General features: G+C 43.9%; 1 protein-coding gene across 4 annotated transcripts in view; it reads right to left on the bottom strand.

Annotated features, from left to right (window-relative positions):
* The window catches only part of PRICKLE2 (prickle planar cell polarity protein 2), a 1392985-nt gene that overhangs the window by 149386 nt on the left and 1215698 nt on the right, over nucleotides 1-27901 (bottom strand). For 2 of the 4 annotated variants that reach the window (XM_069643708.1, XM_069643710.1), the window contains 4 exons: nucleotides 6946-7059; nucleotides 4922-5035; nucleotides 2958-3095; nucleotides 1912-2115 (listed from right to left, as the gene is read on the bottom strand). In XM_069643708.1, coding sequence (XP_069499809.1) covers nucleotides 1912-2115; nucleotides 2958-3095; nucleotides 4922-5035; nucleotides 6946-7059 — 570 coding nt within the window. The remainder of the gene's footprint in view (nucleotides 1-1911; nucleotides 2116-2957; nucleotides 3096-4921; nucleotides 5036-6945; nucleotides 7060-27901) is intronic. The other 2 variants (XM_069643709.1, XM_069643711.1) reach the window with 2 other exon arrangements.

Below are 27901 nucleotides of genomic sequence, written 5' to 3'. Positions count from 1 at the left end.
CACATAGAGCATATGGAGCCAAGTGATTCAGGGAATCCAGGAAAGCTGAGTGAAACTTGACTCATTCATTTCTATGCTTCCTCCTCGGGGGATATAAGCAGCTGGTTACTGACACATGATTAATGCATTCCCTAGTAACATGTTTGCAGTGGACGAGACAAGCTCAGAGAGAAAGTAAAGAGGCTGATGGGCGAAGAAAAGAAAAAAGGGAAACAAGTATCCTGGGCAGAACAATGAAAGGGAACACGCCTCGTGGAGGCTGTTTGCTTGCTGGATTCCCTGAGAGCTTGTGGTTGCTGTTGCTCTGTCATGTTGACTGTTCTATGGCAACCGGTTATACGCAGGGCCCTCCGGTGTCATTTCAGCAGCAGATTTGTCAGCAAAGTCACACCGTGCTTCCTGCTAGCTGCTGTCGCTTCATATAGCAGACCTTACTGTAAGGCATGTTTACAGGATTTTACTCTTCTTCTGAGTGTGAACAGTATATTCATAAGAGGAACACTCCTTTTGCTTGTATGTCCTTAGAGCCATTTATTCACAGAGGGGAGTGAGTGCCTTTTTCTCCGTACACATTCACTGCTGCCAATCAGCATGCCTTTACCTCTAAGAGGCAGTTGTACAGTTCATTGCAAAAATAGTTTCTTATGACTCAGCAGCAGAATTATTGGTCGGAAGCAGTAATCACCAGTGAAATCCATGGAAGGCATCGGCTTTAAAACCAAGTAGAGAAATACCTGATTTTGTATCCAAACTAGTGTTGGATCAAAACAACCTCTTTTATTTAGCGGCTAGTGAAATTCTGAAATCTGACTGGCTATGAAGAACAATATGTCTTGCAACCATGCAATGAGGATTAACACAGGGTAACAATCGGCGCAAGTAACAGCAGTAGAGGTTTAGTGCACCTTAGACGAAGGCCACTAGAACCTGTTGAATAAAGAGACTAGAAGAAAGTCTAATTACTATATTAAAAGCTGTATATTGTGTGCCATTCTTCTGCTAAATCTAGGGGCAAGGGATGGGTGGTGACTCATTTTAGGCTGTTCGATGTAAACTTATTTTGGAACACATGAATCTGTTCTCCCCAAGATGGGTGAGTGTTCCCAGCCCTCCCTCCGCTCACGCTGCATGATCCTTCGCTGCAGCACTGTGATATTTTGATATGTTGGCTGCACATTTGTTTTTGGGCTGAACTTCTTTCTGTGCTCGCTTTTAGTGCACTAGAAAACCATCTTTGAACCTGAATTCTGAAACTGGCGCATCATCCCACGACTAATGTACAGTTTTTGATACTTTCTGAAAAAAGGTTCAATATTTTTTCCTCTACTCTGGAAAGATCAGTCGTACCATAATCCTATATCTTGAACGGACTTCTTCCAGTGTCCTTTTGTACAATGCGTGGCATCAGAGACGTGGCTGGGGGAGGGCTGAGGAGGCTATAGCCCTGAGTCTTTTGGCTGTAGCCCCATATAGAAGCTCAGGGGCTACGACCAAAAGGCTAGCTAGCCCCGAGTCCCGACAGTCTCGACATTAGCGTAGCTTCGCATCGTTTCTAGACCTAGCAACACCCCTGCGTGGCATGTCATTAATTATAAGTTAGCATATGCAAACTTGCAATTCTGGAAGTGTCTAATGCACAAAGGTAGCTTTTAGATTTTTATGAGACTAGCAAACCAGTTTGAACCAGAACCAAATTAAACTGAGTAAGACTCTAAATAGGTCTGAGCTAAGGCACTGGCGTCAATGTTCTTTTCAACAGATATGATCCTTCATTTTAAAGGAGTGAATTGGGATTCCGGACAGACTGTAGCCATTGCGCCCACCTTCGCTGAAAGGTTTGATACCAGCAACCAACAGAGTGAGCGAGAGATCTGTAGCTTTAAAAGTCACTGCACATAGCTGTACACTTACCTCGTCACATGCTGCACACCTGGGCTTCAGGCATTCAGCATGGTGCCGCCCGCAGTAAATCTTCCCATCCTGGTAAAAGTAGATCAGGTCAACCAGCAAAGCATTGCACACCGAGCAAACGAAGCACTGTGGGTGCCAGCAAAGACCATGTCCCGCTCTTGAGGCGAACACGGCTATATCGCCTCCATTAATTTGGCCGCCACACTGTCAAAACAAAACAAGGAGAGTCTTTAATCAAATTGTGGGATGCTTCAAATTAAGCCTCCGATGAAAAAAAATGCTTTCCTCAGCAGATCCCGCTTCCAAGCAACGGCTTCATTGATATCTCCATCATGGCTGATCAAAGAAACACATGCAGTGATAAACAAGAAGCATTCACAGCCTTTCTGCGAGTTTCAGAGAATGAAAAGCTCCCATTTCATCACACAAAATAAATGTCGCTGCTGCATTGCACCATCTGAGTTACACGCAGGCATGAAGCCCACTCCGGGACAAAGGCCCCCCCAGTGACCCTTTTCTGACTCATTTAAAGACACCAAGCCCTTTTCACCCTTTCCCCCCTCATGTAAATGGAACCGAAAGGTACCAGAACCAGGATGCCATGTAGTGTATTACAAGCATATGTTTGGAAAGCCCATTTCCCTATTGAGCCTTACCAGTCAATTACATATTTACATGAAGAGAAAATCTGGACAGAGGCTAGTTCATTTACCAAAATTATATATCTTCTGTGCTGAAAATGCATGGCTTCACCTCGACTAGCTCTGTGCAATTTGGGTATTTAACAAAGCCTGAAAAACTGGACATCATACTCTCAATAGTATTAGACGAAGAACCCCAGTAACAGCCCTCCCCTATTAGCTTGCCGAAATACCCTAAACTTCAGTAATGTTCCTGTCCTTCAGAAAGCAAGCACACAAAGGCAAGTATTGAAGGGCACGTTGACGAACCCTGCGGTCATAGAGTTGTTGCGATATTTTGAGCATTACATAAATTGTCTCATCCATCATAATCTTCAGAAGGTCATGCCGGGCAGCGTGGCTCACCTGTTCACAAATTGCGCCGGTCATGGTTACAGGGAAAGGTCTTACATTGCCTCGTCCTAGATTTTCCCTTTTTCTTTGATTGCTGAAGAGCTTCAGTTCTCTTTTTTCTTCATCATCCAGGGAATTACAATATCGTACCTAAAACACATGAAGGAAACATATTTAAGTAAATCTAATGTTTTTTGTGTTTTTTGTGAACCCTCGTCTTTAAGTTCAACTCGGCCTTATTCCACTTGAACAGGGCATAGAGGTCGCTTGGGTTGAACTGTGAGTGCATGCAAGTTCATTTTTGCTAAAGTTGCCACAGTCATTTAAAAATAATAGCTGTGTCCGAGAAACACAAGATCTGAAATCAAGCATTAACTGGGCAAAACAGCAACCTGCCAAGTACATTAAGGGAGGATGATGGAGGTGTCTGCTTCATACATCTGAATCGATAATGCTGACACAGCCTTGGGTGGACAGATCCCGGATTACAGAAAATAATCTGGAGGTTCTGGCATTAAAAATAGTATATTATTTGGTGTGGAAACTTTGTGGGAATGGCTAACATGGAAAGGGAGGGGAGACCAGTGGTACATAGGCACTTTTAAACATTAGAGAGGCACTTTTAAAACCTTTGCTGAACATTTTAGTCTATCAATACCTGTAGGCTATGTCCCATGCACAAGAGAATTTCTTCAAAATAGACATTTTCTCATAACCTACAAGAGCATGACGATTTATAATCTCTTCTTTCATGGCACAGGATCAAGGAGGCTGATGTCGAAGTGAGATGATCTCGCTCACTTGTCATAGCATTTAAGTGAACTCTCTGCATTGATGATCATTGATAAACCATGACAATCCAAGGTCTCTACATTGTTCCTTCATGGACCACCTATGGAAGACCATGGTCTGTCCGGGATATGTTTTCCCACAGGGCACGCTTCACCAGTACCCAATGCGAGTGTGGCGGCTACACATAATAAGACCCTAAAGCTAGTCAGGGGCTACCCTAGCAGTACTACTTGTGAGCCACACCACCAGCAACAGGTACAACACAGGAAAATACTATTGAACATACATTTAAGCATTAGAAAAGTAAAAAAAGCAAATTGAGACACATATAGCAGATCAGATGCATCAACATGGTTGAAAAGAGTTTTCACATTGCACATCTTATTGCGGAACAGCAATCAATCTTCCTATTATCTACCATGGAGGATGAAAGGCTGAGTCACCTTCTGTCAGGATTTGAACATGTGAGATTTTAGGTTTGCACAGGTTTTAAGGGGCGACACATCACCTTAGGACTCCTTTTGTTAAAGTTGAGAAACTTGTTAGAAATGTTGAGAAATACCCAAGCCACAAGGGCGTAACACCTTCTTTTGTTATTATTCCAAACATGTAATCAGTGCAGTAGAAAATATACCCCACATAAATGTAGTCTCGGGTAGAAGTTTTATACATGTGGAATGTTCTTATTAATTATACAAGGCTATGATAGTCTTCCTGCCTTTTAGGCCAGGGTGATGAGCGGTTTTGGGGGCGAGAATGTTGTTTATGTCAATCTGTGCCTCCAAAGCAGTGCATGTATACACAGTAACTTTCTGTCGTTAATATCCTGAAATGGGTGGTCTTTCTTTGCTTGGTGCTGACACTCTGAGAGGGCTTCTAGTACGCATCAGGGTTCTCACTGACCCGCATTTAACAAGCCGGCAGCAATACCAGCCTGCAGAGGGGACTTCAACCGTATACATTTTTTAAAAAATGTACTGAACTTTAATTATCGACTAATACATTGAAATGCAACTCTCATTGTAGGTGTATGCTCTACTGAATGCTAGAAAGAATCCTGCACAGGGTCTTCTGACCGGAGCAGGTAAACAAGATTTGCAGTGTGTGCTTGAAGGTCACTATTTACAGCAATCCTCTGGTAAGGTCAACTGACAGAAACACTAATGCAGAGTAAGAATCCATACCTTAGGATCTTTGGAGCTCATCTCGGGAGGATACCTCAGGGGCAGCATGCTCGCCTTGGAAACAAGACGACACGAAGCAACACAAGTTCGATCCCTGAGTCTGCGCATAGAAACCTATGGGTATTAAGCGTGTTATAAATAATCTCTCATATCATATCATAGGTCAACAGTCCACTCTACCCTCTGCTACAGGAAACTTTACTTCCCGACCCAGTTCCCAGGAAATATTTGCGGTTCTTGGGGGCAAGTATTCCACGGCGTGATCACATTTCATGCCCAGTGGGATTTAGATTTGGATGATCAGACTAATGCCAAGATCCCTTCAACCAGATCACCGATTGGCCCTGCTAAAAAAGGAACATGGGTTTCGGCTGTCATTAGGAGAGATGTGCGGCGACGTTCTTAGGATTTCCAAATATAGATATTTATTTTGCTCACGAATATGCTGCCCTCCCTACTGAGATGAGGCACGATACACGTTGAACCATAAAAACTAAAATAATTAAAATGTTCTCAAGATTAGCTCTCTTTTAGATACTGTGTATGAATGGCCTTTAAACGTTGCCCCTTTTCTTACAATAGAGGTTGAAGCCTGGCCCTGGCATTGCAGCCCAAAGTTCTTAAGTCTCTGCCTATTCAAACGCTACAATATCAAAAAGCAATTATATTAAAACTGTTTAGGAACATAATATGAGGACATATTTTACATTGACAATGATAATCATTTTTAGTTACTCCACACAATTTAGTAAATTGAAAGATAACACCCCAAATGTCCGTATGCCCAATGAAAAGAAACTTGCCTCCATGTTTCATTAATCTTCCCCAGAACTTCTTGAACAATTACTTGAAAACAAATGCCAGTGGCATTTGTCTTTGCTAATTTGAGAGAGCAGGAAGGATTTGTGTTTATGTGATTAGCGCTAAGTCAAGTCAATTACTTTGCAGTGTGGGTGCTGGTGTCGGAGAAGAGAAAACATCAGCCAATTGGACATACAAGCGAATTGAGTGAATCTGATCACTGACTTCCTGCACCGGCACAAGTCATGTCCAAGTGGGCTCGTTGTGGTCCTTTTCCACTACTGCCCACATGTTTCATTACTGTAATGTGTGCCTGTGGGAGCACAACATTAAAAACTGCTATACATTCCGCCTGCTCATTATCCACCCAGCGGGAAACCTTCTGGGGAGAGCCTTCGAGAGGCCTACATACAGATGCACTCTTTTACGGGAACAGTCAGTGAGTACTGCACTCACACTGATCTTTTCCCACCTGATAAAGATCTCACATTATTTTTATAATAGTCATAATGATTAGATCATAGTGTCTGCACCTTTTCCAATTTCTGGCAGCGGATGAGAGACAATGAAATGCATTATACTGGTTAACATGTAGATACATGAATATTCTATGCATTCTGAGAATCGATCCTTACAAGATGGTGAGATTGTAGCTGTGGTATGTCCGCACCGGAGGAATATGGCGCATTGCCAGATCCGCACATAGGAGCTTTGGAATGATGAGTGATGATCACTAGGATTTCAGAGCCGCTTTCCACAGGATTGGGCTGACCACAAACACTTAATAACATCCCCCTATTGTTGCAAAGTCAGATATTAGAGAATTGTGAGTGTGCTGCATCTGTACCTATTGGGAGGTGCAGTGAAAACAACCTTTTAGGTGGCTAAGGCGATGAAGCATTACAGATATTTTAATTCGGATGAAGATTAGTGTCACGGCTCAATTATTTGCAGCCCAGAAGACAGACTAAAGCAGTGTCAGGTTATTCCACTTACTACATGATAAGACTAGGGATGTTCAAAGGCTTATGCAACTCAAGGCAACAGAACTCGGCAATGGCCAACTTGAAGACTAATTGCAGTGCAGCCAAACGTGAATCCCACAGTGGGATCCACACATTCCTTTTCTGCGTCTGACAATGGCTGCCGTCTTAGTGCTATATTTTTCTTCTTTACAAAAACGTGCCAAGCAAGCGTTCCTCAAAAGATCATCCAGCACTTACCTCATTGTCATGTGGAGGCAGCTGCTGTAAAAGCTGTTTGATTCTAGATTTCTCTCCGGGGCTATTCACATAGGGCACCTTATCATCTGGGAGGCAGCTATAATACTGGTGAACCTGAGTGATAAACATGCACTAAATATAACTTATTTTGTATTTTTTTTTACCAAATTCTAGAATTGAGAATTTAAAGAAATAATAGAAATTAGTATTTTCATCAACAAAACACTTGTATAATGCACGAATGCACACTGATTAGTAAATACGGCAATATTCAATGTCACTTGAAATGATCTCAGTGTTTTAATCAATGAAAAAGATACCCACCAAATCAAAGTTGCAAATCATGTTTTAAATGTGAAGTGGTTGATAAATTAGATGCACTATGGCCTTGCTCATGAATTGGTGCATGTAGAACACGGGCAAACAATTTAGCATGTTAACTTTTTCACGAAGGAAAATTGTTTACGGTCATTGTATACCCTTCAGGCAATCTCCCGATGTACTACTCTCAACACATCAATCTCCCCAGCAATAACAAGAAGACAAACTTAATATACACACACCCCAATATCTACATAAATATCATTGGCTATATCCACCATCAAGTCTTGCGACTGATTCAAGACCTAGGGTCATTGTCTATTTCTTCTCCAATCCTAGAAGACATTGGAGCAATGCTTGACGGTGAAAGTAGTCAATTATTTCATGCAAGTATCGGGGTAGAGAGAGATTAAATGAACCTTGAGATTGTTGCTGGGGTTATTTTAGTTTTGGATGAGTCATACAGGGAGAGGTTTGGGTTGCGACTTATGACACAATACTTGATAAACAATAGGAATCTTTCAATATTGGGTTTAATTACTTCCCACATCATTAAATAATCTTTTCTATGCTTTTTGTAAATACCTCTGATCGCTACTAAGGATTCCAGATGCTCTTCCTTGCTTACCTTATGAGACATTACTTTTGCTTAGATACTAACTAAAGCTGAACTGAGCAAAGAAGTAATTTCAGAACAGACAATAGGCATCATGCTCGCCTGAGGAAAAGAAAAACATAATTTCAGGAAGGTCCTTCAATATAGCTAACAACCCTCCTAACATCTGCACGTTGTGTGGTGCTGTGTAACCTGCGAGATGTGCCAGGGAGTCAATGTACCTACTGAAGAGATCTGTGTGCAATGTGCAGGTCACAAGTTCAAATACCAGGTGGTATGACTCAGCCTTTCTTCCTTCCAAGAATGACAAAAAGAGTATCTTTGAGTGATAGCACTTTAAAGCACGCAAAAACATAGTACGAAAACATATTCAGCTACTGCCATCATTTGGTAGCATTCTTTGAAGGCACAGTCTTTACACATCTGAAAATGTAACACTATGTGTACACCCAATGAATGGCCTGTGAGAAGAAGACTTCCCATATCTCCAAGAACTTAGAATCAATAGCTGAAGTGGGAAAAAGAGGCGCTTGATTCAGAAAATAAGATGGAAAGATACCTGCAGAAAGAGCCTCTCTCAGAGAGAGACTCACAACTTCCATCTGAGCATTGCATGTGACAACTGATAAAGGCATCAAGTAATAGACATCAGTAAGAATACAGTCGATGTAAAAAAAAGGTTCTTCGGTTATATCCTGGTGATCCAGAAACCCCCACATCGTTGTAAATCCAGAGGGCTTGCAGTGGCTTATCCCATCGCTCCATCATTTACACTTGACCTGTCTGTAGTTAGTAGTGAACCAACAGGCTTGGGCTTAACCTTTTACAAGCATGCATCATGATCAGTCTCCTTTGAGTATCTTCCATGCACTTGTCTATCTTGTTGACCCCTCTAGGCTGTATTCTTTCTCCCTACTTACATGAATCAACTACGGAGGGAAGGAGGTACCAAAAATGATAATATTTGTTGGCAAACCTAAAAATGAATGCTTCACTATCTTTGCTCATTTAGTTTGGCCTTAATGCAAAATGCACTTTTCTTTATCACACAGATAAAAGCCCAAGCTATTTTGGCTCAGAGGTAGATGAGCAGGGACACACAGCTTGTGGGTGTTGTTTGGTTATTTAATCACCCACTGACTTCCCATGGCCATACTAGTTCCTATGGCCATTGCCACCTACTGCCCAAAGCACATCCTCCTGGAGTCACTCTGAGCTATCTTTCTGAAGCACTAACTTCAAACTTGGGCCTTCCAGTGTTATTTATAAGCTGTCTGTTGAGAGTTTAAGGCTAAATTGCAGCTGCAAATGTACTCCTGGTGTAATAAAATGACTTAGTCAAGCATGCCTTCAGCCACTTGAATTATAACTGTTCCTTGTACTCAAGGCAAGCTAAAACAAGCATTGTAAAACCCAACAGTTTTATCTGTTACAAAAGATACTTTAGCGACCTCTGTGCACATTCTACACCCATAATGGGAGATTTGAGAACAGATTATTACATTCAAAATGGCACTACTCCAGGAAAAGCCTGAACTTAAATGGGTTAAATTCCCTAAAACATTCAATCACTCTTCACATTTTATTCAGTGCCATTGGCTCTGCCTGTAACAGATTTTTAAATGACTGGTTGTAAGAAATGGGTCAAACATGCTGGCTGCACATGATTTACATGGCATTTTTTTATTGTAACATGTAGTTTATGACAAACCTTTATTACACACACACATTTAGCTAAGAATCCTATACACTATTCAGTACTTCTTAATAAGTATCATCAGCCCCCCAAAGTCTGCCGTCAATATCACATACTCCACATTGTCTAAATTACACGATAGTCAATATTGGTCCATAAAATCAGTTACAGCACAAGTTCGTTTATCGTTTGTTCCCGCTAACATCAAAAACCACCAGCCCTCCACTTAGGGGGGAATATTTACTCAGGAATATTGAACGTTTGGTGTTTAGCTCCAAACATTCCGTAATCAAGTGCTTCAATGATTCAACTGAAGCATGACAAAATCTACAAACATTATTGAGAGTTTCTTTGTCATCTTTTAGAAAGAGCATTTCCTTGTTTTTTTTATAAATGTAATCTTAGTCTCAAGAACTGGTCTCTATGATAGCGCGATGGAAATTTGCTTAAATACTGTGGTAACTGGTCGACTCCGCATGTAGCAATTCCAATGTAAAGGGACAAAGCTAATTTGTTACGTGTTTCTATGTTTTGGATCCAATTCCGCCTTCTCAACTTTTTCTTTGCAGCTTGAGGATTAAAAAGCACTGTGCCCATATAAACGTCAGCATGGTTCAAGATCTTATCAATTTTATCAGCCCAAGTCCTTAATAGTCCAGAATGAGGTGACTCATTAGAAGCTGCCAAGTTGCGGTAGGGAGAGGCTGTGTTGGATAAATGCATTTTCCTCAATCTAGCTATCGTTTTCTACAGCACCATTCCATAAAGGGGTTCCAGACACAGCTCATGACGGATGGCTATCAATGAAACATTGGAAGGCAGTTTAAGAATTTTTCGCCAGAAAAGACCTTCTAAGTATGTCCAACGCCTTGGCTTATATTCCATCCTGCTTCACTTCCAAAGGTAATTGTTGGAACTACCTTTTGCAGGTTGAACAAAAGCACAGGTTTCATAGTGAACTTCCCATATGCCGCATGTAGCTCTGCTTCCTGCAGTGACAAATTTCTCATGCGGAGTGTCAAGTCTTGGGTCCAGTCCCATTCACGAATCGACTTGTTGAACCGAACTCCCAAATAACGTAAATACTGTGTGGCCTCAAGAATCTCACAAGCCACTTTCCATTTAAATGTCTTATCCCTTTTGCCGGTTTTTGGGCTGAAGTCCACTATTTTTGATTTTTTTTACATTTATTGCAAGATTGTTTTGGTGGAGATAAACTTGGAGATCAGTCAAAAGTCTTTGAAACCCAATCTGGGTGGTGTCCATCAACACAGAATTGTCGGCATATATGGCCCAACTGATTTGCTGCCCATTTCTTTGAGGTGGAAAAGATTTTGTTTCATTCAAGGCAATCGGTAGGTCGGCGATAAATAATTTAAAAAGTAAAGCCGCTAGTGGGCAGCCCTGTTTTACACCCTTTTTTGTCGAGATTTCATCCATGAGGTCTCCCTTTGAACTGAGTTGAACTCTAATCAAGGTGTTTGAATGAAATGCCATCAACGGGTGAACAAGATCAACAGGGCACGACCACATCTGTAACTTATGCTGTCAAAAGCTTGCTTCAGATCTATGAATGCAAGGAATCACTTTTTGCCCCTTTTATTCAAATGTATCCGAAACCCCACTCTCTCTGTATTTGCTCTTTCACACCTGTGACTACTCAGACAGATTTCTGTGCTGTTTTTTGCTTCACAGGACATAGTGAGGGACGAGCTGTCAACCTCAAGTTTTTCTTTACATGAAACGTAGCAATATGAGATCTGCAGTTTTATGAATGTATGTGCACCTTTACACCACTGTCATTGTTTGGTGGATTGTCGACACATTTTGTTCTGTAAGCTAAAGACAAAATAATCGAAAAACCTGATTCACCAATGCATAGTAAAATAAGCATTGAACCAAATATTTTGGCTTTTGTGTAGGCATGCCATCTGTAATTTGAAGGCACTTCCATAATGGTACTACTGGAAGATAAGATGCAACAGTTGGCAAATTGTTTTAGTATCTGCAAATATTACTACAGTTGTTGTCAAATGCATAAAAAATAGCTATCACGGTTTGCTTTTTCAACACCATTTGCAGACTATCTCTGCAGAGTGGGGGTTACTTTTTGTAACACCGCTCTGGAATGGACTTCCGGCCTTATGGGAACAGTTAAAGCATCAAAGAACCGATTATCTGGTTCCCCATGTCAACAGACTCCAAAGTGACAGGCCTCTTGTAGAGGAGCAGACTCTCTCTCTCTCTCTTCCTCTGCTGACAAATAGGTAAATATGGTGTACCCCTCCCTCCTGTCCAACATTATGAAGGTCAGGCATATTGTCCATTGAGGCAGCCAGGCTGCCCTTATTAGAGGCAGGTACATTAGAAATAGGTGATACTGGACACACTTATGTAGGACAACATAAAGCAAAGCAATGCTCCCATTGCGCACCACATCATTAACATAGAATATAGATTTCTGACATAGGAAATAGGTCAGCAAAAAGGCAGCCATTGCATTACAGATGGCTACAGGCCTCAAAACTCCATGAAGGTTTAAAAGTGCTGGAAACACAGAAATGTAGTGCTTTGTGCAAAAAAGGAGTGCATGGTGAGAAGACAAACTACAGTGATCTAGCAGAATCAAATAGCAAAATATATGATTTTCACAGTGCTGTTTTGCAATTGAAAATGGCATACAGTCAGAAATAGATAAGAAAGGGGGATTAGCTAATAGAAAACCAAACAACGTATCTATGTCTTGGACACAGTCTGTTAATATGTCTGAAGCTGTGCCTCATTTACGGAACCTGCATTATCCAGTTTTAATGGTTGCAACATATGTCTGGTGATTCAGAAAATGCAGAAAACAACTAGTCATGATGATTCACATACAAATCATGTCTCTCAGGAAGTGTTTATGTCCAATGGAAAACAAGTGATATTTGACCTTTAAGTAAATTGGCCAATGAAAGCCTATTAAAATATAAAGTTTATATTGGCATAAAATGATTGCGTAATCTGTTGCCATGATGTATGCAGGACAAAATTGAGCTACTCCCTTTTCAGCTTATAAGAAAGTGATTAAACAAAACTACTCCCAGCCGACTGCTTCTATGTCTCTTCTTTCCACAGAAGTTTATTTATTTCCTGGGATGGCTGACTGCAGAGAATTATGGCTGAGAAGTAATTTCTTTACACTCTCAAGCTGCCTCATGCCAGATGTGTGTAGGTTACCCAGTTCTGGTGTTTCCTAAGTGCTGCATTTTGTTTGAGAAAAACAATACAAGTACTGGAATGTAGAGAAAATAAATAGGTAGTTCTCAGACTACTCAATCTGACACGGGGACCTTTAAGAGCTGTAAAGTAATGTGATTTAATTCCACTATTATATAAGGCAAATTCCACCCTTTAACATCTGCTGATCCAGGTGTGTTTTCCTGGTACAAGAGCATTTTCAGATTTGCATTTGTTCATGAACAGCTTTAAAGCACTGCTGCCCTTTGTGCACCATAACTCCATCTTATTGAGTCAGTGTGTTCTTTAAATCTATCCATTTATTAAGTGCCCATTACTTTCTTTGTTTTTAAGTAAAAAAGCTGCATCGAGTGAAATATCAAAATGTCTTATTCATGCATGAACTTTGTTACATGAATATCTTTGGTAATGATTGGTACACATGTCTGATGGATGACACATAAGAAAAGTCATGGTATTGATTTTGTAAAGAGAATTATTAATTCATAACCAGGGTTTGTTGCTGTGCTACCTGGATATTTGTATAGTGGCAACTTTCAAAAGGAGCCAGTAAGATAGCTCAGTGGGTTGAGCGATCGCAGCTGTGATCTAACCCTGATCTGCAGGTTTGAATCTGAGCAAGGCCGAATAAGCCTTTCATCCTTTCAATATCGATAAATGAGTACCAATTTTGGTTGTGAGATATTGTATGTAAATATGTTCTCTGTAAAGCACATTAGCAAAAGGGCTAGATAAATAACACATCATTATCATTTTAAAAAGAAAATACTTTATTAGATAATGTCCACATTCTAGATGATTTAATCTTTTAATGCAAATGTGTTTTCTGCATCTTGTGTGCTGCATACCTAGTTTGTTTGAGCCTACACATAACATTGTCTGTGACTACTTTTTTTGAGTGGCCACATGCCATGTCCTTGCATTTCCTATAACCTTTCTCACAATATTTCATGTTGTTTTCTTGAAGTATGCTTCAACTAACTAATGGCATTGCAGTCAGAGCTCAAATGTTTAACTCTCCTGATGTTGGAAGGGAGGCAGGAATTAAAAGTTTAAAAATTAGCTCAATGATGAGATAAAAGACTTAAGGTAACAATCTACAAAAGTTGAGTTGTTAAGATGTGGCAACTAGGCAGCATTTAAGCACTGCCTATACGCCAAAAGTATTGGCATGGGAAGCAAAGCTTGGAGCGAGATAGGATGTGAGGGGTGGACACTCATCCTGTAGGCTGTTTGGATTTTTATTCACTTATCGGTCACCCATGGCTATGCTGGCCCCTATGCCAGTTTTCACCTACTACCTGTCCAAAACCTCCTCCCCAATGGATGTCTGATATAGCTCAGTGCTTTTAAGGAGAACCCCATGTAATTTTGAAGCAGTCTTCTGAAGGCGGATCCCTTATTTTCACATATAAGCCAGTTCCTGGTGTAAAATATTCCTCAGGTGGCTGAAGGAACATCTGGGTAAGACATTTTAATGCAACTGGTATCCTTGCATCTGTTCCTTGTGCTGAATTCCAATTAATACCCTTGGCATCACGGGCCTGGCACTGGAGTGGACTCTTTCCTCCCTTTCCTTGCCAACAGACCTTCCCAACCTTCACAGGTTCAACTGGGCCATTGTAACGCTCAACTGAATCCCTCGGAGGCGCAGGTCTGGGCTGGGGGTTCTCAGAGTCTTCTAGGGTCACGCGCAGGCCTCGAATGCCACCCTGGAAAGGCCCTCTCCTCACTGAGACCTTGATCTGAAGGGTGAGGTGTCTGCAATTGGGAGAGCAAGGGGTTAATAGGATATATAAGCCTGACTGGGCAAGCTGACTCCCCTTCCTGGTACTCCCCACGTAGTTCGTAGGCTAAATGTGCTCACCTTATATAGGTGAAAGCGGAGCTCTCCATCCTGCGTCTGTGCAGGGGCGCCGAAGCCAGTTACTTCACTGGTTAATTGTCCAGCCTCTTGGTTGCAGAGGATGAAGATTTGGAGCTAGGCCGTCGTTAGCAGCACGAACGGCGGTTGCTTGAATGGAGAGCGATGGAAAGGCGAAGGTATTGCAGGCAAGTAAGTAAAAAATGTCAATTCGAAGTTTAAAGCACTTCTTAATGTCTCTTTTCCTTTTGCAGGTTGCAGAAGCAGCTGGGTAGAAAAATAGATGTCGAGGAATGCGCCGAGGAGTGAGAAAGATGAGAGCTGCCCAAAACACGTGCGTATGGATGGAGTTTTGTATTTCTTAATGATGTCCTTTTGTTTTGCAGATGCGAGTAGCAGCGTCGGCGGAGGCGAGAAGAATGCAGCGCAGGTAGGAAAAGTTTCACGATGGTTACTAACCAATGTCCTTGCTTCCACAGGGTGCCAAAAAATGGAAAGCTGCAGCCCGTGGCCTAAGATGCACCGATGGATTGGGTAAGTGCTGCGCTGGTTGTTGTCTCGTGCAAACCTGGTGTTCTTTTCCCTTCTCAGATGCTGCAGAAGACGAAGATGGTATTTCAGAAGGTAAGATTATGGATTTCTCTTCCCTAGATGCAGAAGTTGCAGATTCTCTGGAGCTGACACGGTGAGCGTCTTGCTGCTATTGCAGAATAACGCGAAGCACGTTGCTCTGATCGGGCGTGGTTATAATAGTCCTACTGGAGTGCTTAGGTGTCTCCTTCCACAGCAGCCTCGCCCAAGTAAGAAGTCCCAGCTTCCAGAATAGTTCCAGTATCCAGTCCCAGGGAGTGGTGCTGGCCACACCCAGAAGGTAAAGTAGTTCCAGCCACGGATGGATGAGGATTTCATCCTGCAGGGGAGTGAGCAGCATGGTCTGCAGCCGGTAGGTCCACCCAAGCACCATTCCTTACATCATGAGCCCGGCACGTCCTGTGCCGGGACTGGGTCCCTGTCCCTTTATGAGCCTGGCGCCACTGGCGCCAGGACAAGGTCCATAAGGCCCCTATGGGAGCCGATGGGTGCTTGAAAATAAAGTTGTGACCCAGCTTCCGAGGCAGTTGGGCTAAACCTGACTCCTTGGAGGCTGCGGTCATGACAGTACCCCCCCTCAAGGCCCCTCCCAAGCTTGTCTTTTCCGGAGGTTTTGGCTTGTTGGGAAAAGCCCGATGAAATTTTCGGACTAAACGAGGTGCATGTACATATTCTGAGGGTTCCCAAGATCTCTCCTGGGGTCCATATCCCTTCCAATCAATCAGGTAGTATAGTTTTGATTTGGAAATTTTGGAGTCCAAGATGTCTCGAATTTCAAATTCGGATTCTCCGTCAACTTGGATGGGCTCAGGAGGTTTAGTCAAACGGGTTCCGGGTTGCATAGGTTTCAGGAGAGAAACATGGAAGACAGGATGTATCTTCATTCGAGTAGGTAATTCTAGTTTGACAGCCACTGGGTTAATCACGGCCGTGATCGAGTAGGGTCCTAAATATCTTGGGTTGAAGGTGCGTGGCCCTTTTAAAGATAAATGTTTAGTGGACAGCCAGACTTGATCTCCTTTTTGATATTGGGGAGCCTCTTTTCGATGTTGGTCCGCTCCTTTTTTGTATGATTCTTTAGCTCGTTGAAGATGAGCTGTGGCTTCTTTAAATGCTTGAGTTATCGCCGAATGCAGATGGTCAACAGCAGGTGTTCCGAGAGCTTGAGGTGGGTCCAGATTTGAGGTTCGAGGATGACTTCCATACAGCAGGAAAAAAGGGGTTTTTCCTGTCCCAGAATGGATTGAATTATTGTAAGCATATTCAGCAATCCAAAGGACATCCTTCCAAGTACCCTCGGATTGATGCAACAGGCAGCGCAGATATTGTTCTAGAGTTTGGTTAGTTCTCTCAGTCTGCCCATCGGTTTGAGGATGATGGCTGGTGGAAAGTTGTACATCAATCTGTGCTAGACGACAACAACTCCGCCAAAAATGGGAAATGAATTGGCTCCCTCGGTCAGAGATTAGTACCGAAGGGAAACCGTGCAACCGGACAATGTTTTCAAGAAATTCTCGGGCTAGAATGGAAGCTGTAGGTAAACCCTTCAGTGGGATAAAATGAGCCATTTTTGAAAAAAGATCCACGATCACTAGAATTGTGTTGTATCCGGAGCAAGGGGGTAAATCAGTGATAAAATCCATCGAGAGCGTGTGCCAAGGGCCTGGTGGAATGTCTATTGGACGTAATAATCCTGCTGGTTTTTCCTTCTGACTCTTGTTTTGTGCACAGATACCACAAGAAGCCACAAACTCCTTAACATCTTTCCTCCAAGATGGCCACCAAAAATGCCTTTTAATTTTCTCTGAGGTTTTGGCAACTCCAGGATGTCCTTCCATTAGAGAATCATGGTAGCAGGTGATGACCTGTTTTTGTAAGTCAGCGCAGGGTAAGAATAGTCTTCCTTGGAAATACAATAGGTTCTGATCTATTGTAAAATCCTTCCCTTTCAATTGCCAATTCGATGAATCTTCGGGAGTTATGAGTTGATTGACCCTTGCTTTAATCTCTTCGAGGGATGATGTTTTGATTACTCCTAGTATCTTTTGTTCAGGAATTATTGGCACCGGCTCCGGATTAGCTGTAAGTTCGTCTACCCCTATCCGGGAAAGGGCGTCTGCTTTTCCGTTCCTAACGCCTGGTCGAAATGTGATTACAAAATCGAATTCTGCGAAGAATAAAGCCCAGCGTAGTTGCCTCGAAGATTGAGCTTTAGCTGACTTCAGGTACTGGAGGTTACGGTGATCCGTGATTACAGTTACTGTGTGCCGGGCTCCCAAAAGATAATGCCGCCAGGCCTTAAAGGCGGACTTAATTGCCAAGAGTTCTTTGTCCGTAATTGTGTAGTTGATTTCAGGAGCCGAAAATTTGCGAGACCAAAAGGCTACAGGGTGTAACTGGTGCGTGTCAGGGTCTCTTAGACTGGAAGCGTCTGTCTCGACAATGTAGGGAAGTTCTGGACGGGGATGCCTTAAGACTGGAGCAGAGATAAATTTGGTTTTTAATTCTTGGAAGGCTTGTTCGGCTTCTGGAGTCCACTCGAATTTTTTATTCTTTTTCAGAAGAGCCGTGATAGGTTGGACTACCCGAGAGAATTCAGGAATGAACCTTCGGTAAAAATTAGCGAAGCCCAGCATGCTCTGCACACCTTTCACAGAAGTTTGGGAAGGCCATTTGGTGATAGCATCCACTTTTCTTGAGTCCATGTGAACTCCGTTGGGTGATAAGATGAACCCTAAAAATTCCACTTCCTTTGCGTGAAAGGTGCACTTCTCCAGTTTAGCAAACAAGCGGTGTTGGCGAAGTCTCTGTAAAACCGCTGTGACGTGTCTACGATGATCAGATTCTGAGGCTGAGTATACCAGGATGTCGTCAATATAAACGACTACGCACACATCAATAAGTTCTCTGAGGACATCATTCATGAAAAACTGGAAAGCGGCCGGTGCGTTACATAGTCCGAAGGGCATTACTTGATACTCAAATAATCCATATTTAGTGCGAAAGGCCGTCTTCCATTCGCCGCCCTCCTTAATGCGTACCAAATGGTAAGCTCCTCTGAGGTCTAACTTTGTGTATATGCAGGCGCCTTTTACCTGGTCCAATAATTCAGGAATCAAGGGCAACGGGTATCGGTTTTTTACTGTAATCTGGTTCAGGGCGCGATAATCGATACACGTTCTTAGGTCACCTTCCTTTTTCGGGACGAAGAACAAAGCTGAGGAAGCCGGGGATTTCGAGGGGCGGATGAATCCGTTAGCCAAGTACTGGTCCAAGTATTGCCTGAGATGGAGGTTTTCTGGTTCAGTGAGGGCATATATTCTACTGCACGGAGGGGTGGACCCTGGTATCAGGTCTATCTGGCAGTCGTATGACCGATGTGGAGGCAGGGTGTTGGCTTGATCTTTCTGAAAGACGTCGCTGAACTCTTGGTATTCCAGAGGTAATCGGGGGTCCTCGGAAGTGATGGCTGCTAGCTTGATTTCGGGCTGAGGATAACAGGTTGAAGCGCATTCTGGAAACCGAATCACCTTGGCTCGCCAGTTTATTTGAGGATTGTGCTTTTCCAACCAAGGCATTCCCAGAATCACCTGAAACTGCGGGGCCTTGATTACATCAAACACGATCTTCTCCCGATGTCCGCCTTGACATAACAACGTTACCTCCACGGTGGTATGAGAAACTGGTCCGGAAGCTATTTCAGTACCATCCACTGTAGTGATTACGTCCTTTACCATCTTGGGACGTAGGGGAAGATCCATCCTGGTAGCCAAGTCGTGGTCCACATAATTACCGATTGCTCCGCTATCGATGTATACTTTGATAGCATGCATGCGATCTGGTCTATTGGGACATATGAGGACCATAGGCATTACCAAATGCGAGGTCAAGGAACTGGTTCTAACGCTCGGCAAGCGGACCTCTACGCTTGTCGGGCGAGGTCGTTTCCCGATTCCAGTTTCTCAGCAGTTTTATCAGAAGCTCCTACGGTCTTCTTGACCGGTTTCACTGAGCAATCACGAAGGAAATGTCCAGAATTCCCACAGTATAGGCACAGCTGTAATTGCCTTCTTCTTTCCCGTTCTTTCTGGGTTAATGGTCCTTTTACTACTCCTATTTGCATTGGTTCCACGGAGTCAGTCCCTTTAGCGGAGCTCTGAGGTCTTGAAAGTACCCGGGTTTCAAATCTGGATCGATCGGTCTTCCTGTTCTGTAGCCGATGATCTAATTGGACCACTAGGTCTATATAATCTGAACAGTCTTGCGGCGGATTCACCACCTGAGCTAACACGTCTTTAAGTTCCCCACGTAGACCTCTGTAGAAGAGCGTGATTCTCTTATCTTCAGGCCACCTGGTCTCAACCACCAGTCTATTAAAGGACGCTATGTAAGCCAGGAGATCCTGATTACCTTGTCTGAGTGACAGGAGTTCATTGTCCAAGGCCTGCCCCTGCGAATGTCTTGCGAACAACTTTTCCATACTGGTCTGAAAGTCTTGAAAGTTATAGAGGAGCGGGTCATCCTGTGTCACGAGAGGAATGGACCAGTCTGCAGCACTACCGCTAAGATAGGAAAGTACAAACGCTACCTTGGCTTGGTCCGTTGGGAATGCGGCGGGTCTACACAGAAAGTGCAAGCGGCATTGATTGATGAATACTGCATATCGCTTTGGATCACCGGAAAAACGTTCGGGCGGGGCCAAAGGCACATTCCCTGGCAGATTAATTTGCACCGGATTACTTGAGGTTGTAGGTGTGCCGCCCCCTCCATAGAGAGGCAGTGGCGTCTGTCCCGCTTGAGCCTGTAGCAACTGTCTGGCCAGATCATCAGTCCGTTCCTTGGCCATGATCAACTCCCTTCGTAAAGCGTTTGTTTCTTGGCGAGATGCGTGTACTTCTGCCCCTAGTTCCCCAAGCAATTGAGCCAGTTGATCTGTGTCCGAGGTTTCCATAGCACCTGGGTGGGAATATTGCGGTAGGCTTCGCGTTCTGTAACGCTCACCTGAATCCCTCGGAGGCGCAGGTCTGGGCTGGGGGTTCTCGGAGTCTTCTAGGGTCACGCGCAGGCCTCGAATGCCACCCTGGAAAGGCCCTCTCCTCACTGAGACCTTGATCTGAAGGGTGAGGTGTCTGCAATTGGGAGAGCAAGGGGTTAATAGGATATATAAGCCTGACTGGGCAAGCTGACTCCCCTTCCTGGTACTCCCCACGTAGTTCGTAGGCTAAATGTGCTCACCTTATATAGGTGAAAGCGGAGCTCTCCATCCTGCGTCTGTGCAGGGGCACCGAAGCCAGTTACTTCACTGGTTAATTGTCCAGCCTCTTGGTTGCAGAGGATGAAGATTTGGAGCTAGGCCGTCGTTAGCAGCACGAACGGCGGTTGCTTGAATGGAGAGCGATGGAAAGGCGAAGGTATTGCAGGCAAGTAAGTAAAAAATGTCAATTCGAAGTTTAAAGCACTTCTTAATGTCTCTTTTCCTTTTGCAGGTTGCAGAAGCAGCTGGGTAGAAAAATAGATGTCGAGGAATGCGCCGAGGAGTGAGAAAGATGAGAGCTGCCCAAAACACGTGCGTATGGATGGAGTTTTGTATTTCTTAATGATGTCCTTTTGTTTTGCAGATGCGAGTAGCAGCGTCGGCGGAGGCGAGAAGAATGCAGCGCAGGTAGGAAAAGTTTCACGATGGTTACTAACCAATGTCCTTGCTTCCACAGGGTGCCAAAAAATGGAAAGCTGCAGCCCGTGGCCTGAGATGCACCGATGGATTGGGTAAGTGCTGCGCTGGTTGTTGTCTCGTGCAAACCTGGTGTTCTTTTTCCTTCTCAGATGCTGCAGAAGACGAAGATGGTATTTCAGAAGGTAAGATTACGGATTTCTCTTCCCTAGATGCAGAAGTTGCAGATTCTCTGGAGCTGACACGGTGAGCGTCTTGCTGCTATTGCAGAATAACGCGAAGCACGTTGCTCTGATCGGGCGTGGTTTAAATAGTCCTACTGGAGTGCTTAGGTGTCTCCTTCCACAGCAGCCTCGCCCAAGTAAGAAGTCCCAGCTTCCAGAATAGTTCCAGTATCCAGTCCCAGGGAGTGGTGCTGGCCACACCCAGAAGGTAAAGTAGTTCCAGCCACGGATGGATGAGGATTTCATCCTGCAGGGGAGTGAGCAGCATGGTCTGCAGCCGGTAGGTCCGCCCAAGCACCATTCCTTACATCATGAGCCCGGCACGTCCTGTGCCGGGACTGGGTCCCTGTCCCTTTATGAGCCTGGCGCCACTGGCGCCAGGACAAGGTCCATAAGGCCCCTATGGGAGCCGATGGGAGCTTGAAAATAAAGTTGTGACCCAGCTTCCGAGGCAGTTGGGCTAAACCTGACTCCTTGGAGGCTGCGGTCATGACAGCCATTTTCTCTCCCCTATCACACTCTCTACCTGCAGCTTCCCCCAAGGCTCTATCATCTCACTGTGGCTCTTCAGCATCTACCTTGCCCCTCTGGCCCACTTGATCTCCGCCTTCTCTCCTCGCTTCCAGTGTTATGCAGACAACATGCAGTTCTTCTTCAGCCTTCCCTCTACTGCCTCCTTTTCCTCCTCTTCCAATCACTGACTGTCTGACTGCTATTCAGGCATGGTGGGCCACCAATGATCTCTGCCTTAAGGCCAGTAAGACTGAGATCCTTTTCATTGGAACCCCAGCTCTCTCCTCCCCTCCTACCATCTGGCCACCCTCTGTGGGTTCCCACCCCTCACCCCCTTGTGAGGTAAAAAACCTTGGTGTCATCTTTGACTCCTCTCTCTCCTTATCTCCTCACATTGCGGACCTTGAAAAGAAGGCTCACAATCAGCTACCCCTCCTCTGAGGCATTCACCCTTTCCTCACCTTCCCCCTGAAACTCAATGTCTCCAGAGCTCTGTCCTCTCTAGGCTGAACTACTGCAACATCCTCTTCCTCAATCTTCCTTCCTCCTCCCTCGCCCCCTTCAACTAATCCAGACTAGGACTGCAAGACTTATCTGTGGCCTCAAACCCAGGAACTGCATCTCTCCAGCCCTAAAATCTCTCCACTGGCTCCCAACTTTTGCAAGGATCAAGTTCAAGACCCTTTGCATCATCCACAATTCTTTCTGGGGCTTGGGATCCAGCTACATCCAGCTTTCTCTCCCTAAATACCTCCCTACTAGAGCCCTTCAGTCCTGAAGCCCCAACTCTCTGCATATCAGACACTTCTCCAAGCACAGAGTGGGGGTGGATCGGGAATGGTCTCCCTGCACCTCTCAGGCTTTAGCCGGATCACCTCGAGTTCCGGAAGCATCTCAAGATCCTCATTTTCTCTTCTTCCTTCTCTCTCCCGCTTTCCTGCTAATACCCCCATCTGCAGCAGAGACTGGCTGTCTGGTTCCCTCTGAGTTCTACAGGGCACCAGCCCCCTCCGCTCCCAGTCCACCGCACCTGCTCGCACTTAGCATGTGGACCCTCATCCCCTGCACCTCATGCAATCCCTGGCACTTGCCCTCCTGGACTCCTCTTTACACTCGACTAACCCCTGTGGCCCTTCACCCACCTCCCCTTCGTTTCTCTTGAACTCTTTCATCTTTACCCTTCACTTCCCTTCCCTTCCCACTCTAGCACGTCACATTTCGCACGAACTAGCCTGCCCACCCTCTCCCTCGCACTTCTTGTTACTGCACTTCAACGATCCGAATGTCACAAGCCCTAGTAGGGCCGTTGTTATCCTTCTCCCTTGCCCCCTCCCCCGACCTCCTTTTTGTGGTGCCTTGAAACACTGTTTGTTGCCTAGGCGCCTTACACATATCCAATAAAATAAAAAAATAAAACAAAAATAAACAGCACTAATACATCCAACAGTTTTGAATCATATATAGACATTTGATTTTGGAATAACACACAGAAGATCTAACACCATTTGCCAGCTGTTGCCATCTTATGGCCAGCTAATGCCTTTATGGCAGTGCCTTGAAAATTCCTTTTACATGCCTCCAAAAATCAAAAAACTGTTGGCTTGTTGGCTTACCCAATGCTTGTTTACAAAGGGATGCACTCTTTGATGTGTTCCCATTGCGCCATCTCCCCAACCTCTTCTGCCATGATGCAGACCACGCACTGGAGAAACAGTGATCCAGATAGGAGACTACATCTCAACTCTGCGTGATCTGAATTCCACAGGACAAAATGGTCACGCACAGCATGAACATTTCTATAATCCTATTACGTTTGGAACCCTGAATAAGGGGTGCAAGGTCCATCAGCTGATATGCATCATCTGTACGCATATTGGCGCTCTAGGCCAGTCAATATTGCTGCAACACTTACATATACGAGAAGGCAGAGACTTTCGTGATACTCAGACTCGTGGCCTGGTATTACTTCTGCTCGGAGGTCCCATTTGTGAATAAGGGGACTTTTAAGCAGGGACAGCTAATTACAGGATACATTGAGCAACAGGCTCTTTGCATGACATGGCCAAGAGTATTGGTGCATTTCTTATTTTCACTTCACATGCTGATCCGATGAACAGAGAATAATATCACATCTTACATTATTCTACATAACTTCATACTATATTTCATAGGCAGGAAGCACTTCAAAATGCAACCTTGCGGTGAATGTTTAATTGATCTTGCAAATATCTAGTATTTTACATATGGTTATCTTTGTCCTAAACAAAATTTTTATGAACTCATTTGTAAAAATACACATTCCAGACAACAGTCGGTCATACTTTTCCTGTCATGACTTATCCCTAACATATGAATATCCGTCAAAGAAGTGGGAAGGTTTTTGGAAACAATCTAAACGTTTTGTGTTTGTGGGTCAGGACAGTAATTCATAGCGGAAAGACATCATCTCTTGAATGAGTCATTTACTTTGGCTTCAATTTCATGCAATCTTCTGTTCCATGATCTTTGTTTCAAGGATTCGATACTGCATTGTGCTGCGCACACTAAGCTCCCTTATCGGCGATGTAGCTATGCAGCTCTTTGATTAATGGACAGGATGTTTGTTTATCCACGGTTAAGCAGTATGGGGTAGTGTTCAGCCACAGTAGGTAGGTTAGCCTTGCCAGCAGTTATCATTTTGAAAGCAGAAAATTGCAAGGTTATCCGTGCTGCAGTACAAACAAGTTTTTGTTTCCATATATTAAACAATGTATCCGATGCATTTGCTTAGTATTTATGCTATTATATTTTTTATCATCTCTTTTTAAGACTCAATACTAGTCATTTTTGTCAAAAATGCCCAAGGAATCACAGTGGCATTGCTCTCAGGTGAACATCAGAATTTGAAGGGATCAAAAGCCCAGCTTTGCCCCTTTCTATAATCTGACTTATTAGGGCAACAACAACCCAGCCACCTATGGGGAATAACTGTGAGAGAAGTTTTTTTGGAGCCTGCTTAGCAGTAATGCTTACACCAGAAGCAAAGCTGAGAAATACTATTTGTCCTGACAAGTGTCTCATACATCTGTAGAGAGGAACAGCCATGTATTCCACTCTGCCATAGAGAGGTTGATTAGACTTGGAAGTGCTCACCACAAGGAGCATAGCCTATCAGGGGCCGCGGGTTGTCAGGGAGAGCCAAGGTAGATGATCCAAGAGAAAGAAGAACACAAGCAGAGGATAGACTTTAGCAGGCCACTCCAACAGTATGATCCAAGACAGACAACAGAATGGCAGGAGAAGAGAAATTCAATGCTTCCCAGACACCAAGATCAATCAGGAAGGAAACAGAAGAAATAAAGTCCTCTGATTGCTGCAAAACTTACTTTGCCACAAGACTACTGTGATAATGTCACACATGTAATCAGTCCACATACGACCGAGGATTATGGATTTTCTGCTAGGGAAAGTTGAGAGTCAATGCAGGTAGAAGAAAGAGCATCAAAGCAACTCTGACCGAGGACTAGAGAAAGTATGATGAAAGCTGACCTGAACCAGATCAAGGGAAAGCCTCCAAGAGGCAGATTTAAAAAGAAGCCATTTGGAAACTGAAAAACACAAGGCCAGTTCACAAAGGAACCTGTCAGGAAGGAAGTGGTGTAGGTATACCCCAGAGGGACCTGCAACCCCAGTCACCTGCAGAGTGAATCACCCAGGAGAACCAATCCAGGAAATGCTGGTCCTATGAAAAAGACGCTGTTAATGTCAGCAGGTGCTCAACAGTTCCCGGACGGGTTGCAGACCCCGTACCAACCACAGATACTTTCCATTGATGAAGTTGGTGAAGGTGTGGGTGAGGATGGCTGTCAAATTCAATAAGGATGGTGCTACAGGGGAGTCCTCCTCCTGCTTATGACTGGGGGAGAGGCTGAGCACTCCATAAAACCATGACAGCGATTACCAGGACCAGCAAGAGAAGGCGAGTCTTCCCAGGAGCTTTGACTCCGGGGGAAGTAGGACTGGTAAAATATTAGAGTCCCAAAACTCTAGCTGGGAGTGAAAGACAAATGTGAAATGAGAACACAGGACACAAAGGAGATTAGTGAGCAGGCTAACTGAAGCAAAGGTGCAGCCTGTGGGCTGAGGGGTAACTGAGCAAAGTGTAAGAGTGAAGCAAAGGTGGGCAGAAAGGAACCAAGAAACCATGATTTATGTCCACAAGAAAAAGGAAACAGGGTTCTAAGGTAAAAGACAAAGAGCGTGATAAAGAGAGAGAGAGTGATAGAGAGAGAGAGAGAGGGAGAGAGAGAGAGAGAGAGAGAGAGAGAGAGAGAGAGAGATTCAAGGAAATGTGCAGTAACATTGAGAAGAACACGAGGCAAGAAGCATTAGATTACAGAGACCAACAACAGCAAATTAACACAGAGGGGAGATCAGAATAAGACATGCATAGAAAGGGAGAAAGAAATGAAAACCCCAGCGGACAAAAGCAAACATTGAATCCCGAAGAAGGAACAGATCGAGGGCCCCATAAGAATGGTGAAGAAACAAAAACCACAGAGGAGTATTAAAAGTAACACATTCCCAAGAGGGGACAGGACGAGACTGCCATGAGAAAGGGAAAAGAAATTAAAACCCTGCAGGAGCAGAAAAACAGAGGGAACAAAAGGAGCAATTCATAAGAAGGAGGACGGAAACAAAAAAAAAAACAAGGAACACAACAAACACATTCCAAAGGAGAGACAGAATGAGAGACCCATAAAAAGACGGAAAGGAACTAAACAACTATAAAACAAAACTGAATCCCACGAAGGGAACAAAGAGGGAAAGTACCGAAGATAGTACTGGAAATAGCAAACCATTAAGATACGTCTAGAAGGGGCATAAAACAAGACAAGAACAGAGGGGCAGAGAATAAAGACAGACTGAGAGGTAGGAAAACCCCACAGATAACCCAAGACATGGGTGGTGGAAAAATAAAAGGCCTAGGGAAGTCTTATGAGTGGCATAGAAAAGGGGTGAGACACTAGGAGGCGGGATCCCCAGAGAGAAGTTGAGAGATGCCCTAAGAATAGCATTAACTGATGTATCATGTTGAGCTTATACACTTTTCTAAATAACCCGAGCATCTCAATAAACAACAAACCTCAAATGTGAAAGTATTTTGTAAGAGCACTTGTTTCAGTTTGTGAATTATGGTAGCATTGTGGGATTCTGGTATTCGATACAGTGTTCCACACTGTTCTAGCAATGAAAAGGATAGGATCCAGGCTAAAAAGGGACGCAACCCTTTTCTTTCTGGCAGGGACAACCTGATCAGTCGGTTGCCGGTTTTTGGCTGTTTCCAGCAGTCGTTGAGTGTACATGTCCCTTGGACACAAGGAAACAGGGGGCTATCCTTGGAAATGCTGTGGAATGTGACTCTGTGAAAACGCAAACCAATGTGCATGAAACTGAGTGGTGATATGTACAGTTCTTGAAAGTCACCCTGTGTTGAAGCCAGCTCATTTTCGAATTTCGACTGGATCCAGTTACTAAATCTACTTTTTCTCCCAGGTTTTGTTGTAGATAGGTACTTTGGTTTAGGATGAAGAGCACAGAAATTAGTTGTGAGAATGAGATTTAGATTGAGATCTCGTGTGAAGTGTGGTATTTGGGAACAGTGTGGATCTACAATTGTTAAACACAAAGCGGTCATTTGCCTTAACGCACAAGTGTGAAATGCTGTAACATTACATCATTGCAGGATTGGGCATTTACATGTGAGATTTCCTATGCTTATCCTCTGGCCACAAAGCTAGTCAGGAGTTTAAAGAGCATATGGGAAGACTTGTCAACAGTTTTAAATTAATATGTGCCTCTGTTCATCGGATCAGCATGTGAAGTGAAAAGACAAAATGCATAAATACTCTTGGCCATGTGATGCAAAGAGCCTACTGCTCACTGTATCATGTAATTAGCAGTGACTGCATACAAGTCCCCTTATTCAACAAGCAATGTCAATGCCAATAGTTTTAGCGTTTACTGATGTTATTTGCATTTTGCATTTATGTGTATCAGGGTTCAAGGCGGAGGGTGCACAGTTTCAAAGGAGGATTCGATACGGGGCACAGGTGTGCAAGAGACTGAGAAGGAAAGAGAATAGAGCAAGGGAGGAAATGATTAAGAGAGAGCACTATTGATGATGAGCAAGAGGAAATATGAGTGATGAAGGTTGAGAGTGAGAGGGTAAGAAATAAAG

This window comes from Ambystoma mexicanum, chromosome 2p (assembly GCF_040938575.1).
Source record: "Ambystoma mexicanum isolate Mex_15411 chromosome 2p, UKY_AmexF1_1, whole genome shotgun sequence".
Lineage (NCBI taxonomy): Eukaryota > Metazoa > Chordata > Amphibia > Caudata > Ambystomatidae > Ambystoma > Ambystoma mexicanum.
The sequence above is the reverse complement of the archived record's forward strand: the minus strand, read 5'-3'. Positions and strand labels throughout refer to the sequence as shown.